General features: G+C 43.5%; 1 protein-coding gene across 1 annotated transcript in view; it reads left to right on the top strand.

Moving 5' to 3' along the window:
• Positions 1-8,295: 8,295 nt before the first annotated feature.
• The window catches only part of LOC114049816 (calpain-2 catalytic subunit), an 87,860-nt gene continuing 78,977 nt past the window's right edge, over positions 8,296-17,178 (top strand). Inside the window, exon 1 of the mRNA XM_027871234.1 lies at positions 8,296-8,718. Coding sequence (XP_027727035.1) covers positions 8,482-8,718 — 237 coding nt within the window. The 5' untranslated portion in view covers positions 8,296-8,481. The remainder of the gene's footprint in view (positions 8,719-17,178) is intronic.

The following is a 17,178-nucleotide window of genomic DNA, read 5'->3' as shown; positions in this document are numbered from 1 at the left end:
ATCTCAGGTATCTATCTCTGTGGGGTTATACTCCTAAAGCTATTGCTCACAAGTCCCCACCAGCGTGCTTTTCATTTACAATTAGCAAAAATATTACCTCTGATGACATAGTAAGAACAGTAGCTACAAAACATTTCTTTCATAAACCATAGGCACATTCTCCCACAAATACACCCAGACGCCATAGACTCTGTGTGCGTGGACTCAAATTTAGAGCACAACGGGAATGAAATATTTGTTGTTCTTTTTGGGTCATTTCAGTTGTGTCCAACTCTTCGTGACCCCATTTGGGGTTTTCTTGGCAGAGATAGTGGAGTGGTTTGACATTTCCTTTTCCAGATCATTTTACAGATGAGGAAACTGAGGCAAACAGGGTTAAGTGACTTGCCCAAGGTCACACAGCTAGTAAGAGTCTGAGATCAGATTGGAACTCAGAAAGATGAGTCTTTCTGATGCCAGTCCCTGTGTTCTATCCACTGCACCATCTTGCTGATGTGTGTGTGTATACATAGATGTATATACGTGTATGTATATATGTATGTATTATATATAGAAAGAGAGAGAGAGAGAGAGAGATGGAAAGATAGAGACAGAGACAGAGAGAGAGAGAGAGAGAAACATACACATATGGTAAAGGCCATTCACAATTCCTGGGGCTGCAGAACCTGGAAATCCTATTTCTCCTCTGCTGGGCAGGTTGCTAAGCTGGTTTCTTAGGGACTGCTCCTCTAAGTACTTAGTTTCCTTTCTTCTTTGCCCCAGGGATCCTCTTCCTCAAGTGACTGTCTATTTGTATAAATGGATGCAGTGCCCCCAACTAAAGTGACCTATGGAAGAGAAGGAGAGAGAAATTCCTCCTCCCCTGCAGGGTTCCCCTCCACAGGCAGATCCTGGCTTGTAAGGTCTCCAGCTTCCCTAAGCTTAGTTATTTAAAGGCCTCTGGGTGTGTCAGAGAAAGCATTCTTACTACATAAAGGGATCGTCTGATGTGGCCACATTTTTACAATTAGTTTAAAACTGTAAGTTAAATACTTTATGATTATATTCTGGGCTTTCTGACCTGGAGAGAATGGGGGAGGAGTATAAAAACCAACTCCTCCACACTTAATGAAAAGAATATGAGGTGACCCAAGAACTAGGCTAATTCAGGTTCTATAACTAAACATTATTTGTAGACCTACTAATTTTATGAACATCTTTGTAGAGCTGGTATTATAACTCCATTTTGGAACAATTTCAGGGCATTATAGAATCATAAAATCATGCAGCTGAATGGAATTCCAAAGGTCACCACTCTCTACTCAAGGCACAGTTGCATTTCAGCATCCTGATAGCCAGCCAGTAAGTATCTTATTTGAATACTGTGCAGTGGAAAGAGTGTTGGAACAAAAAAAAAAAGTGTTGAATGTGGAATCAGAAAAGACTTGACTTCAAATGCAATTGTACTAGTCACACAGCTAGTCAATGGGTAAGTCACTTACTATTTCTAAGCCTTTAATTTCCTTATCTGTAAAATGGGTATAATATCTACAGTACCTTCCTCACAGGGTTGTATCAATAAAATCATAAACATAAATCAAATTGAAAAATTTAAAGTGTTATTATATAAATATATAATATATTATATTGTTATATAATATATTATATAAATAATTATATATAATATACAATAAATATACTATTATATATAAATTATATAATATATAATATATGATAAATAAATATATAGTTATATATAAATGTGTAATAAAATATAAATATATTTTATATAAATATTAATATTAATAAAATGATATGACAGTCCATCTCATGGTTGGGTCACACTATCTGATATAAAGTTCTTTCTTATGCTGCCCAGATCTTTTTTCTTGTCCTTTTCATTCTTCCTCCCTTGGTTAAACTGCTATCCTCTGAAGTAACAAGTCACAACTTGCAATTTTGGCCCTGGGGGGTAAATTTCATGGAATTCAATCAGAGTAACGGCCCTGAATAAAATTTCCAATCAACTTTCAAAGACAAGTTCAGTAGAAGGTAAAGAGAGAGACCCCAGTTACATTCCTGTGGTGCATAGTTAGAGAGACTGGACCGAGGAGGTCATGAGGTCACGTTTGGAGAGACCACTAAGACAGGGGCATTGCAGGAGTGAAGAGAGCAGGGCAGGGTTAAGCCAGGAAGAAGGTCCCCTGAACCATAACTGGAGTGCCATCTGATAGCTTCTGATTTTAACTAATCCTTCTTGCTAATTAGGTGCTAAACTAGTATGTTTCTGTTGTTTGTCCTTCTTTCTCAAAGAGGACCATGACATCAGGGAAGTGATGCCAGGACATACAAGTGAATTGGATTTAAGTGAGGCAGGGCTGTGCAAAGTCACCAGCCTCATTTTCTCCTCTGGAGCCATCTGGGTCCAGTGGTAAGACATAGATCAAGACAACTGGCGATGGCCCTGGATGCAGCAGGAGACCTTGGCCTTTTTAAGGTAAGGTCTTTCCCAGGTCTCAGTTTGTCTGAGGCAACACCCATTCAGTGATTAAGGGCTAAGTAAGCAATGAGGCAGAAAATGGCCTTTCTTACCTAATCCAAAAAAAAAAAAAATCAATCTGGGAGGCTTTCTGACCAAAACAGAAACCATTACTATTTATATTCAGGGCCCAAACAATGACCAAGTGGGGCTTGGCCTAGGACCTACTGTTGGCCAATCAATGAGAGCACAGAGTGATTTGGGTTTAAGGCACAACTAAAGGAGCATAAGTATTCTAAATGCTTCTAAAAGCACAGCCCCGCAAATCATGCTATCTTAGTTAGGGCACCAAGGGCAAAACACAGACTAAACTGCCTCCCTCTTCCATGGGACAGCCCTTGAAAACAAACACGCTTTCTCCCTTTCAGTCCTCTCTTCTCCAGGCTACACATCGGCATTCCCCTCATATGAAATTATTTCCAAATTTAATACCATTGTGAGCATCCTCCCCTACATGCTCTCTCATTTCTCAATCTGTTTATTCAAATGTGAACCCAATATAGTCTGTTACGTAGTCTGTTAACAGAGAGCGCAGAAAGACTACAACTGCCTGGGCTGTGAGGGCCACGTTCCTATTAATGCCCCCTTCCATGTGTTAGCTTTTTTGGACAGTAACATCAACAATGGCTCATGTTAAGTTCATGATCAATCTTTCCACATGAATCTGTTACCAAGCCGGGTCTCCCCACCCTGGAATTGACTATTTTTTAAAACAAATAAGGATTTTACATCCATCACTGTTAAATTTTATTTCATTAGTTTCAGCCAAGTTCTCCAAATCATTCGTGATTTTGTGTTCCATAGATTAAGAGGTGGGGAATCATAGATTTTAGAGCTGAAGGGACTTCAGAGATCATCTAATCTAATTTAACCTCCGTTCATTGTATGATGGAATGGATGGTTCATTTTATGATAGATGAAGAAATTGAGGCTCAATTGGGGGAGGGAGGGAGGAAAGGAGAAAGGAAAGAAGGAAGGGAGGGAGGAAGGAAGGGAGGAAGGAAGGGAGAGAGGGAAGGAGGAAGGAAGGGAGGGAGGGAGGAAGGCAAGCAGGAAGGAAGGAAGGAAGGAAGAAAGGAGGGAGGGAAGGAAGGAAGGGAGGGAGGAAGAAAGGAAGGAAGGATGGAAGGGAGGGAGGGAGGAAGCAAACAAGCATTTACTACGTGCCAGATGCTGGGCTAAGCACTGGGGATTCAAATACCAACAAAAAGAAAGACAGCTCCTGGTGACCAGGACCTTACATACTAATGAGGGAAGAGAACACAAAAGGGAGCTGAAGTGGGGGAGGGGGTAGAGCAGTGAAGAGAAAAGTAACTGAAATGGTAAACTAGATTAAATTTCACAAACATTCATTAATTGTCAAGCATGTGCAGAACACTGTATTAGGTCCTAGGAGATGGGGGAAGGGGGCACCTGGGGGTGGAGGGGAGGAATACAAAATGCCCTCATAGAGCAGAGGAATATAACATTAATAAATAAATAAAGTACAAAGAATACATGAGAAGTACGTAAGGCAGATGCAAAGTGCCATGTGAAAGATTAGGGAGAAAAGGACATTATTAAGTGAGGAATCAGGGAAGACTTCCTGGAAGAGGTGGCATCCTAACTGGAGTTAATCAATGCATCTTTTCCTTCCTTCTGCCTCTGTCTATCTAATCTTCCCCTCTCCCTCATGTTATGGAAGAGGAAACTGAAGCACATTGAGGCTAAGTGGCTTGCTCAAAGTTACAAGGGTAGTACACGGCAGCGCCAGGATTTGAACCCATGTCTCAATCCGGAGCACTTTCAGCTGTACCTCATCCATATTCCTTTCATGTCATCTGTACCATTCTCCCCTCAAATACTTGGGAATGTCACTGCCTTTACCATGAAACCTGTGACCAAGATGTGATTAAATGCCACCCATATCAAACAGAGTGAAGGGGAAAGCCAGATATACTGGGGCAGGTTCTACCACTTCATTCACTCATTCATTCAACAAATATTTAGATTAAATATGATTAAAATATAGTTCCTGACTTTGTGGAATTTATGATCTAAAGGAAGAAAGAATATACACAAATATTCATTCATTATGCACTAACTAGTCTACAAAATAGAATATGATCAGGGCGTAAGAGAAATATAAAACACTATGAAAGTTCTGAGAAAAGAAAGATCATTTTCAGGGCAGCTAGGTGGCACAGTAGATAGAGCCATCAGCCCTGGAGTCAAGAGGACCCGAGTTCAAATCTGACCTCAAACACTTGACACTAGCTGTGTGATCCTGGGCAAGTGTCTTAACCCCGATTGCCTTGCAAGAAGAAAGGTCATTATTTTGCTAGAAGGGACCTTAGAGAAGATCTCAGTTTGCGAGTCACTGACATAGAAGTCATGGTTGATGCCAGTCTCATCATAGGATGAGCTCTTTTGAGTGAAGTCTCCAACCCTGGTTTATTTATAACTGGCTGGTATTATTTGCCTGTTTTTTCCCCCCACAGTCCTTTAACAATAGTTAGCTTCCTTTAGCTACAGACAAGAACAGTAATTTCTGGACTCCTGAAATGAGGCATAGCCCTCAAATAAGGAGCATGTTCATTGTGGGGGAAGGACAGAGAAGAAGACAATTTGTGTCTGATACACTAAGCCTGTTTAATAGTCAAAAGTCATGGCCAAATCTGACCTGGCAGGACAAACTCATGGGGAATCTTTCCTCTGGCCTTGTAAACAGTGTATGTCCAGGACAAGGATTAATGGAGGTAGTAGAGGGCAGAAGTCTATTCATTCACAGATTTCCAGCTGGAAAGGACCTTAGAGGACTTCTAGTCGAACTTTATTACAGATGAAGAAGCTTGAGTTTCAGAATGGTGAGTTGACTTGCTTAAGGTCAGTTGAAAAGACTGGCTGTACGTAGCACAGTAGTTCTCAGTGGTTCCCAAACCTGACCCCAAGGTGTTCATGTTAAAAAATTCTTTAGTGCCGCCTTAAGCAATAAATAATTGCTCAATTGTGTTCAAATAAAATTTTCCTCTATGACAACAAGCATGTGCACGTCTGAAGAATTTTAAGTTTGTTTTTCTAGCAATTTGGACACATCATGAGGTTTCTTGGGCAAAAGTTATCATTGTCTTTATTATTGACATTTAATGAATGTCTAGAAGAATATTATGAGCAGTATATTAAATTACCCTAGGGGTTCACAATATGTTTATTTTTTTTGTTGAAAGAGGGTCAGAGAATAACAAAGAAAGTTGGGAATCATTAGTGAAGCAGAGAGAATGCTGGTGTTGGAGTTAGGAAGACCTGGGCTCAAATTCTGCATCTGATACTTTAGCTGGGTGACTGGAGCATGTCATTTCATCTCTTTGGGCCTCAGTTTCCTCACCTGTAAAATGAGGAGGCTGGACTACTTTGGTGGTGTCAAACTCAAATATAAAGGAAGGCCACTTACATAAATATACTCGTGCGCTGCACCTTAACCCAGTTTCAAAATGTACGGGTATCTCTGTTTTATTGTATTTTAATTTCTTTTGCTAAATATTTCCCAATTAAATTTTAACATGATTCATGCAGTATTTTTCATTTTCTTTTGTTTTTTGCTAGGCAATGGGGCTAAATGACCTGCCCAGGGTCACACAGCTATTAAGTGTCAAGTGTCTGAGGCCACATTTGAACTCAAGTCCTCCTGATTCCAGGGCTGGAGCTCTATCCACTGTGCCACCTAGCTGCCCCCAGGCAGTATTTTTGATACCTCTGGACTAGATGACCTCAAAGGTCCTTCCTAGATCTAAATCTGTGATCCTATGATGTAGATAATAAGGTGTGAACCAGGATTCAAATCCAGGATTTCTGACTTAAAAGCCAGCACTCATTCCCTAGCACCAAACATGTGAGAGCATCACAAAGAGTAGAACACTAGAGCCAGAGACCATTGGAGTTCATAGAAGGCTGGACTTCGAATCAGGAAAACCTGAATTGAAATCCCACCTCAGACATTTATGGGCCATGGGACCCTAGGCAAGTCACTAAACTTCTCTGTGACTTGGTTTCTTCATCTGTAAAATGGGGGTAAAAACAGCACCTTACTTACAAGGTCATTGTGAGACTCAAATAGACTTATAGATTTAGAGGTGGGAAGGATCTTAGAGGTTCATTTTACAGATGAGGAAACTGAGGCTGAGAAAGACGGAGTGACTTGCCCAGGGTCACACAAGCTAGTTTCTGCTGTGGGATTTGAACATCAGTCCGCTTGCTCCCATGTCCAGGCCTGTATGTATCCACAATATTGAAGCCTAGAGGCAAATGCTTATGGAGCAGTGCAGTCGCAGTGCAGTCCCATGCCGTAGACAGACAGCTTAGCACTTGAAGGGAGGAGATGCCAGATTTAGCCCCTAGCTGTGTGACCTTGGACATTTCACTTCATCTCTGGGATTTTGCTTTCCTGGTTTGTAAAATACAATTAACCTTATTCTGGTTCCTTAAAAAAGTATTTTGTCTCTCAAATGAAAGCCCACACAGCCATTCAGTAGCACTGTCTGGCAACATTGAAACCTAGGTCTTCTTCCCTCCAAATCCAGCACTATTAACCATCAAGGAGATCACATATTCAAAGCACTTTGCAAATCTTTTTTTTTTTTTTGGCAAGGCAATTGGGGTTAAGTGACTTGCCCAGGGTCACACAGCTAGTGTCAGCTATCTGAGGCCTGATTTGAACTCAGGTCCTCCTGACTCTAGAAAGGGTATTCTATCCGGAGTCACCTAACTGCCCCACACTTTGCAAATCTTAAAGCAGGAGTTTTTAATCTCATTTTGTGTCATGACACCAGGGCTGTGCTACTAAATGTTTAATAACGGACTGGGGGGAGGGGAGGGGACTAAGCATAATTTAATCTCCATTAATATTTTCTCCATCACTTTCTTAAGTCTAGAAATCAACAAAACAATCAATCAAGCCATGATTTGTAGATTTCCCCATTTCTGAAGTCTAAATGCTCATAATGAAAATCTAACAGAAGACCCCTGGAGCTGGCTCCAGCACAGCCTTGCATCCTTCGGACTCCTTTCTCAGAATCAAGGTTTTCAATGCATAAAATAAAATACATAGGATTACAAAGGAAACTAATTATGTTGAAATATGCATATATTTTTCATATGTATTTATATATTATATTCATTTCTAAATTTATGTACGTATATATGTATGTGTACACACACACACATTCAAATTCATGGATCCCAAGTGAAGAACCCCTGCCTCAGATATGTATTATCTTAATAATAATAATAGCAAGCATTTACATAATAACATTTTAAGGTGTGCAAAACGCTTTCCAAATATTATCTCAATGCATCCTCACGATATCCCTGAGAAGTTAGTGTTATTATTATTCTCACTTTATGGACGAAGAAACTGAGCCTGAAAGAAATTGAGCAATTTGTCCCGGTCACACAGCCAATAGGATTTGAACTTGGGTCTTTCCTTGTCCTGCTCCAGAGCTCCAGCCCCTGCGTCAGCCTCTCCCGGCTCGGTGCAGAGACCCCAGGGGGCCCCTCCGAAGTCCGCAGCCTCCGGCGGGGAGTCGGGGGGGGGGTGGGCAGCCACTTCGCAAGGGATGGGGAGCAGGCTTTGCGAGAGCAGAGGGGCTCTGTGCGCGCGCGCGTGGCCGCACCGCCCGCAGAGGGCAGCAGACGTCCGTCCGGGGGCCTTGGCTCCTCCCCCGAAGCCTTCGGCCCAGAGTCCGGCTGTAAAGCGGTACAGAGTTAGGAGACGAAGCCACACCCAGCCCTCTGCGGCGGGGGAGCCGGTGCGGTTCCTCCCTCCCCGGGTGAATCACCCCGTCCGCACGCCAGCTAGCAGCTCCAGCTCCGAGCGCCCGTGCTGTACTCCTGCTGCTCCCGCCTGCAGCCTCCCTCTCCTCCTGCGCTTCCGTCGCGCCCTCTGAGCCCCGTTTCCCAGGCCGTGGCAGCCCCCCAGGACCGGAGCCATGTCGGGCATCGCAGCCAAAGTGGTGAAAGATCGGGAGACGGCGGCCGGCCTGGGCACTCACGAGCAGGCGGTCAAATACCTCAACCAGGACTACGAGGCGCTTCTCGGCGAATGCCTGGAAGAAGGCAAGCTCTTCCAGGACCCTTCCTTCCCGGCCATTGGATCTTCCCTGGGGTTCAAGGAACTGGGACCGCATTCGAGCAAAACTCAAGGCGTCGTCTGGAAGAGACCCACGGTAGGCAGTGTACTGGCAAGATGTTCTGGGGTGGGGTGGGAAGCTAGCAGAGCAGGGAGAGGGGACAGGAATCTCTCCCTCCCCCAGCAAAGCCTGAATCAGAGAGGAAATGCCAAGCGGTCAATATGTACACCAGTTTGTATCTCAACTTGGTATTCCCCTTAATGCCTAGTCCAGGACATTTATTAAATAGTTGCTGGATTGAACTGAAACGACTTGAATTGAATCATCCATCCACACTAGAATTAGTACTCGCCTTAACTGTTAGCTGACACTGTTAACTAAAACACTGTTAGCTGCTCTGGGGAATGAGAAAGGCAGAAAGGGTGGTACGGCACAGGCTATACGCCCAGGAAAATAGAAGCAGAATCCAGGCGGAAGGAAATGGGAATCTCTCCGGAAAGAATCAGCTGCTCCCTTATGCAGAGCAGCCAACCGGAGTTCAGCTTTGCCGAACATCTGGCCTGCTTACTCTGCTGAAGGAACTGAGGTTACTCAGTGCAAAGGACTTGTAGGAGGGTCCCTTGGGGGAGCCTGGATTCCAGGAGGCCTGGAACACATGTAATCTTTCCTCTCCACACACAATAATACAGAGCCAGACGTTGCAGGGCGAGCCTGGCCGTCATCGTTAATCGGGAGAAAGCTGACAGAGATAGCTAGCTCCTCAGAGATTTGGGATGCCCTGTTGTGGGTCAAAGTCTGAAGATAAAGGAAGAATGGACCCTAGGGAAAAGCAGCTGAGAAGCAAATGTTTGAGGAGCCACGTAGCCTGGTGCATTGTGGAAAGAGCTTGACATGAGCACTGAGGAGAAGCTGCATCTAGTCCCATCTCTACCCCGATATCAGGGTACTTCAGTGTCTCTAGGTCTCAGTTTCCTCATCTCCAAAATTCATTCATTTCTATACAGAAAGTATTCAGTTTCTCCAATGAAAGCCGGCTGAGCTATCTGGTAGTACTGGAGATAAAATTTGGGAAGGAAGAGATAACTCCAGAGGACTCATTTTCATGGTCACTCCCACTTCCTTCCACGCCCAGGCCTGAGGCTTCTCTCCAATATTGCCTCTTTTTGCCAAGACTCCTATTTCACACACCCATAAACTTCCAAAAGTCCCAAGGCAGGCAGACAAGTTGGTCCTTGGGCATTTTCTGCCTTCCCATTAGAAATGTCTATGCGTATTAGACAGGCGCACCTAGTGGGGCCAGCCTGCTGGCCTTCAACTTTTGAATTATTCATCAACATTCTATTTACCAGAGCTGAGTGAGGAATTTGAGGAAATCCCTCAGTAAGATCGTTGGGATAATTGAAAAGGTGATTGCCATCTTATACCCTCTTACCTGTGCCTTTCCCTTGAGCTGCTTTCTCATTTTTCCTACAACTTTTATGAATGAGACAGAAATTAGTTGTTTATTCTGGTTACAATGAACTATCCCTGGCCTCATTCAGCCTGATCAGGCATCTCTATGGACTTTGCTGTCCTTCAGAAAGGAAGCCAAAGGCATGAAAAAAGTTTCTGAAAATACATGGAATAATCCTTCACAGTAAGAGCCAAATCCACAATCAGCATGGGGCAACTGGGCTGTACCCCTAATGCTGACATGGGGAAATAGAGAGAGGGGGTAGGGAGAGGGTGTGATTCCCCCACCTACTCTAGGAAGGTTCCCAGCATTAGCTGTCCACCAGCTGCCTTCCTCCCTTGGCCTCAAGGAGGCCACTCATCCCCGTGGGGTTCATCATGCTCTTTGTGCCCCTCTGGGCGGCCCCTCCCGCCCAAGCTCTGGATCTCCAATTAGCTACCTAACCTGTGGCACAATCCTGGAGATCCGGGGGCGGGCGGAGGAGATCAGGCACAAAGCAGTTGCCACTGACCGTACCAGTGGCTTATAGTAAATTCAATCCTAATACTTCCTCAATCGCTATTTTCCTCTGCCCTTGCTTTCTGCCACACCCACTGAAATCCCTCCTCCGTTGTGGTCTAGTGGTGAGGTCACTAGATTTAGAATCAGAGATCTGAATTCAAATTCTGATTTTGCTACTTACTACCTATGTGACTTTATGTGAATCATGTAACTAGGCCTCAGTTTTCTCATCTGTTAAAAAAAAAAAAAAGACCAGGTGCCATAATGGATAGAGTACTGGACCTGAAGTCAAAAAGACTCATCCTCCTGAGTTCAAATCTGTCCTCTAACACTTACTAGCTGTGTGACCCAGGGCAAGTCACTTAACTCTGCTGGCTTCGGTTTCCTCGTCTGGAAGAAGGAAATGGCAAACCGCTCTAGTACCTTTGCCAAGAAAACCCCAAATCAGGTCACTAAGAGTCAGACACAACTGAAACAACTGAACAAAAAAGAAAGAAAGAAAGAAAAAGAAAGGGTTGGACGAGATGACCTCCAAGGCCTCTTCCAGAGCTAACTCTAGAATCCCCAATCTCTTTTGCAGATTCCTTCCATTTTCTGGGTCTCACTGAATCCTAACTAACTAGACCCTCCTCTCTGGCAGCTCCTTTCTGACTCCCCAGGCCGGGAAGAGGAGTGGCCACCTTTCCTTCATCTGCACTGCTACTTTCATATCCTCCTTTTGCCAGCCTCACCCAGCAACCATTCTTCATCCTTTCAAGTTCACCCCATCCTGTCCAAAGTCCTTGTGGTGGTCCTCTCTGGACCGCCAGGTCACTCTCCCTCTTGCCTGATAAATTCGCTACCTGACTTACAGTCTGCCTCCCCACCTCAGCCCCTGCCCCTTTGGAAGGCCCTGCCTTTGCACAGTTCCTCAGGCTCCTCAGCTCCCCTGAGGTCTGTCTCCAGTCAGAACCCAGCACAGAGATAGTCAAACCTTAAATGCCCTACCTTGCCACCCCTCCCAGAACCAGCCTCAGCTCCATTAAACTGACCCTAGGTGCTAAAATTCCTATGGATATGCAGGATGTGCATACACCACGCTTTTAGTTATAAAGTAACTAGTCACATTTTGATGAATGAAAAAACCCAAAAGACAGAGTTTCTGGGTAATTAATAATTAATTTATTAATTAGGCTAGCTAATAATAAATTCAGTGGCTTCTGTCAGTAACCAGAGACCCCCATTGGAGTCACTGAATGCTTTAAATAGCTTTGTAAAAGGGGATGCCCTGGGAAGTGAAAATAAACCCTGATTGGTGGACATTTAATGAAGAGGGGGACTGGAAGTCTTCAACTCCTGAGAAGGTGGCTTGATCATGACACACAGCTGTCTCTAGCAAGCTGGACAGAGGAATCCATTTATGTCCAGACCATTCTGGTTGGTTTTCTCCTTCATGAGCTGGTCACCCTAAATTCTAATGGAGGATGAGAACGGGTCTGTTCTTCTTGGGGCAAAGACTCTCCCAGACTTGATTCTGTTTACACTATCATCAATCAGCCATGTCCTTCAGAGACTGACCTTCTACACAGTCTTGAGTCCTAGATGAGGAAATAAAAAGCCTGGATCCTAATTAGTAATGGGTTATTAATGTAAGAGAAAATAATAATTTCTCTCAATATTATCATCATATGTATCCTTCAATACTTGAAGGTAAAGAGATTTTCAAATAAGTCTGTTTAGGGGCACTAGGTGGCATCGTGGATAGGACACTAGCCCTGGAGTCAGGAGGACCTGAATTCAAATGTGACCTCCGACACTTGACACTATCTGTGTGACCCTGGGCAAGTCACTTAACCCCAACTGCCTCACCCCCAAAAAAAAGTCTGTTTAGATGGATATGTGATCTCATCAATATGGGCAGACCTCTGGACTTGGAGTCAGGAAGATCTGAGTTTAAAATCCTACTTCAGCGGCAGCTAGGTGGCACAGTGGATAGAGTACAGGCCCTGGAGTCAGAAGGACCTGAGTTCAAATCCGGTCTCAGACACTCAGATGCTTACTAGCTGTGTGACCCTGGGCAAGTCATTTAACCTCATTGCCTAGCCAAAAAACAAAATAAAACAAAAAATCCTACTTCAGACGTTTATGAGCTGGAGACCCCAAGCAAGTCACTTACCCTGTCTGTCCCTCCATTTCCTCATTTGTAAAATGAGAAAATTGGACTGACCTTCTACGGTCCCTTCTAGCCCTGAATCTGTACTCACCTTTATTAACCCTATATTAGCCTTTCTCACACATTTTCATCCTGTGATTGTTGGCCATAGCTTACCATGACTCCTCCTTAGAGCGTCTAGAAGCCTATCATTCTGGAGGCCTTTCAGCATCTTACAAGGACAGGGTGGCACTTGGGCTATCACTCTGTTATCTCTTGTTCTCTCTTACCTCCTTCTCTGGCCATTGATAAAGTGACTATCCTTAATGGTGTCTTTAACCGCTCTTCTTGTGTGCACATCATGATTAGTAAGAAACTTACTCCTACTTGTGCCCACCATGCATCTCTCCATAGCCCTGCAGTTTGGATTCTTTGGAGATCGTGATGTTCCAAGATTTACAAACACACAGCATCATTGAAACAGTTCTGTTGTTAAGAAAAACGGACCTCATGTCAGGAGGCAGCTTGAGATCACTGAGTGCACAAAACAGTTGCCCAAAGACAATCTAGCTTTTTCTTTTTCCTCCAGTTTAATTCTAGGCCATGGCAGCTAGGTGGCACAGTGGAGAGAGTGCCAGGCTTGGACTCAGAAAGCCTCATCTTCTTGAGTTCAAAGCTATCCTCAGACACTTACTAGCTGTGTGACCTTGGGCAAGTCACTTAACCCTGTTTGCCTCAGTTCCTCATCTGTAAAATGAGCTGGAGAAGGAAATGGCAAAACCACCCTAGTGTCTTTACTAAGAAAACCCCAAATGGGGTCACGAAGAGTAGGACGAGACTGAAATAACTGAATGACAACAATTCTAGGCCAAGCTCATTGGCAGTCTTCAGTGCCTGTCCTAGGTGCTATCCGTGTACTAATGGCCTAATTCAATGGATTGTCCATCCAGATGGATGTCATAGTATGGAAAATGAATTTTTTTCATTAATTTGACTTTTACTGTGTATATTATTAGGTTGATCTATTTTGAGTAGCCATGGAGCTCGTTGAGGAGCCCCTGTGGTATTCATTCTGTGGCTTGATGCTATCCATATGCTATCATCTGCAACCAGTGATATCTCTGTAGACCTCACCATCTATAGAGTGGTCATCCTGCATTTGGACTCTGGAGGATATTCTTTTTTTTTTTTTTTTTTTTGCTTTTCAGTGAGGCAATCGGGGGTTAAGTGACTTGCCCAGGGTCACACAGCTAGTAAGTGTCAAGTGTCTGAGACAGCATTTGAACTCGGGTCCTCCCAACTCCAAGGCTGGAGCTCTATCCGCTGCGCCTTTGAGCTGCCCCTCTGGAGAATATTCTTCATGATAATGGTCTTGGCTTGATACATCTCCCTGCTTTATACTTTGGTACTGGTCATCAGAGGAACATCAAACAAAATTCTCTCTTAGAACTTTGGATAAAGTGTAAAGAGTGCTGGCTTTGGAGTCAAAGGAAATGGGTTCAAATCCCACTTCTACTTGAGTGAACTTGTGCAACTTAAGCCAGATGTTTCCTCATCCGTAAAATGAGAGGGTTGGTCTAGATGGCCTATGAGGTCCCTTCCAGCTATGATCTAATTATCTTAACATCTTTACTGTTCTTTGCCTTTCTTCTATCTCCATGTGCTTAACACAATGCCCAGCACGTAGTAGGTGCTTAATAAATGTTTGCTAACTGATTGCATGGGAAATCCTTTGTTATAAGACAATCTTTAATGTTCTACCAAATCAAAAACATTTCCATAAAAATAGTATCTCATATTCTTTGCCCCTTCAGACAATTTTATGGCTATGAAGATGTAGTCTGCTATAAAAATCATCTGAAAAGGCTTTCTTCCCTGTTTGAGATTTTCAACAAAGATTTCCTTGATTCATGGATATGTAGATCATTCTCATAAAGACTTGTCTCTCTTGATAGAATGTGAGCTCTTTGAGGGCAGGAAGCATTTCTTTTTTTTTTTTGTCCCCTACTACCTAGCACAATACTTGGCACCTTGTTGTTATTCAGTCATTTCAGTCATGTCTGATTCTTTGAGACCCCATTTGGGTTTTTCCTGGTAAAGATATTGGAATGGTTTGCTGTTTCCTTCTCCAGTTCATTTTGCAGGTGAGGAAACTGAGGCAAAAAGGATGAAGTGACTTGCCCAACTAGAAGTGTCAGAGGCCAGATTTGAACTCAGGAAGATGGGTCTTCCTGACTCCAGGCCCAGCACCCTATCTCCTTTGCCATCTAGCTACCGCTGGTAGTAGCCTAATAAATGCTTGTTGATCAACTAACTGATTAATGAGAAAGTAGATATATGGTCCAGTAGTTGCTGATATCTTCTCTATCACCTTTTCTTCTGCTAATAATACCATCTATGATTTTTTTCTACCGGTGATTTGGTGTCTTACCTTCTGAGAGATCTTGAAACCTGTTCCCTTAAAGCTTTCAAAGTTGTCTTGCTCCAAAACAGACTTCTGTTAATTCTTGGTCTGGTTCAGCTTTACCTTTTCTTTTTTTTTTTTCTTTTTTTTGGGGGGGGGGGGGCGATCAGAGTTAAGTGACCTGCCCAGGGTCACACAGCTGGTACGTGTCAAGTATCTGAGGCTGGATTTGAACTCAGGTCCTCCTGACTCCAAGACTGGAGCTCTATCTACTGCGCCACCTAGCTGTCTCCAGCTTCATTTTCTTAAGTGCCATTTTTCATCTAGCACTCTTGTGTACTAGGATGTTGGGTCCAAAAGTCATAGCTCCATTGTCATCAGTCATGAGAATGCATCATAAAAATACTGACAGTTGTATTCTATTATCTAGTTGTTCTTTTCCCAATATAATATTGAAATAGCATTGGTGACTCCATTTTGCCTTTATCTACCTTTTGTGAAGTTAAGTCTCAAAGTCACTTGAGTTTGGAGAAGTTACAAGGATACTCCCCCTTCCCAAGAGTCACCCAACTTAAAGAATTGCACAAAACAACTCCTTTTTCCTTCTTTCCTCAGTGTCTCCTGATTGTCTCCCAATTCTCTCCAGCCAGCCCTCCCCCTCACCTCATTACCTCCATATCCCCTCCTTCAATAAGAAACCAAGTGTCTTAACCCTTTCACCCTATTTTTCATTCCCTCTAAACTATATTAACTGGGTAAAAACCAAAGTTCTGGGTTCTTGGCTACTGAGAGCCTTGAACCCAGTTTGCTTTGCCACCACATGCACTGCTAAATAAATTATTCATCGGGATGATAAATCACTTTTATTACTTAACTGTAACACCAATTTCATATACAAGTGTTTTAGGAAGGATTAGTCTTTGTCGGGTCTCACCTAAAGCTTTCTGACATCCTCCATCTTGTTGAGTAAATACTGCAAATATTATCATCCCTATTTTACAGTTAAAGAAACTGATGGTCAGAGAGATTAGGTGACCAAGGTTGCCCAACAAGGGAATGGAAGAGCCCAACCTCAAACCCAGGTTCTTTGACTTTCGTTCCAGGGCTCTTGATACTACATCCTGCTTGCTTGGCAAGCTGAGTCTGATAAACACAATATTTTATTATAAAGAGGCTGCCAAAATCAGGATCCAGTTCACTCAGTCAGCTAGATTAATGCTAGGCTAGCAAGCATCAGTGCAAAATTTGTTCCATTTGCCCGAGTAGATAAGCAGCCTCTTTGTCCTGTCATCACCAGCAACAACCAAATGGAGGTTTTCCTGTGATGCACTGATTGTGCAAAAGGAGGCATTTGCCCTGCTGTAGAATGTGATTCAGAAACCACCTCCATGCTAAACTGGGCTAAGGAGAGGTGAGGACCAGAGCAGAGCCCAGGCTTACCCTGGGAAGTTCTCAGGGAAGACTGAAAGAGGACATGAACTTGGGGGGCTGGGATAGACACACACACATACACACACAAACACACATACACATTCACTCTACATGTGCAAAATTCATTGTAGCCTCTCGGAGCCTTTGATAGGCATGCCAGCTCATAGTGTTGTGTAATCTAAGTGCTAAGAGTAGCCCAGATTAAATTCTCACTTCTTCTAGGAAGGTACTGTTAAGAACCAGGAAACTGACACACCCTATTCTCCTGTTAACTAGTTCTAAACCAGAAATCTCCAGAGCTAGAATCCGGCTTTCTTGAAAGGCTGTCTTGAAAGAAGACTATTGTCCCCAGGAGCTTGCCTCCATCAACTAATCCAACAACAGAAACCAGTGAAGTATTGTGGATAGAGTGATGAATTTGGTGTTAGAGGACCTGGGTTCCTCTGCCACTTACTACTTAAGGGATGTTAGATAAATGGCTCAACCTCCCTGGGTCTCAGTTTCCTTATCTGTCAAATTAAGGAGCCAGACTAAATGCTCTCTGATGCCCCTTCTGGTTGTATATAGATTGGCAATCAACAAACACTCTTTAAATCCTTGCAATGTTCTAGTTGGGGGAGGGGACAGGAGGGAATG

Source organism: Vombatus ursinus, unplaced genomic scaffold (genome assembly GCF_900497805.2).
Source record: "Vombatus ursinus unplaced genomic scaffold, bare-nosed wombat genome assembly UNPS02014798.1, whole genome shotgun sequence".
NCBI lineage: Eukaryota > Metazoa > Chordata > Mammalia > Diprotodontia > Vombatidae > Vombatus > Vombatus ursinus.
This window is presented reverse-complemented; position numbering and strand designations above follow the sequence as displayed.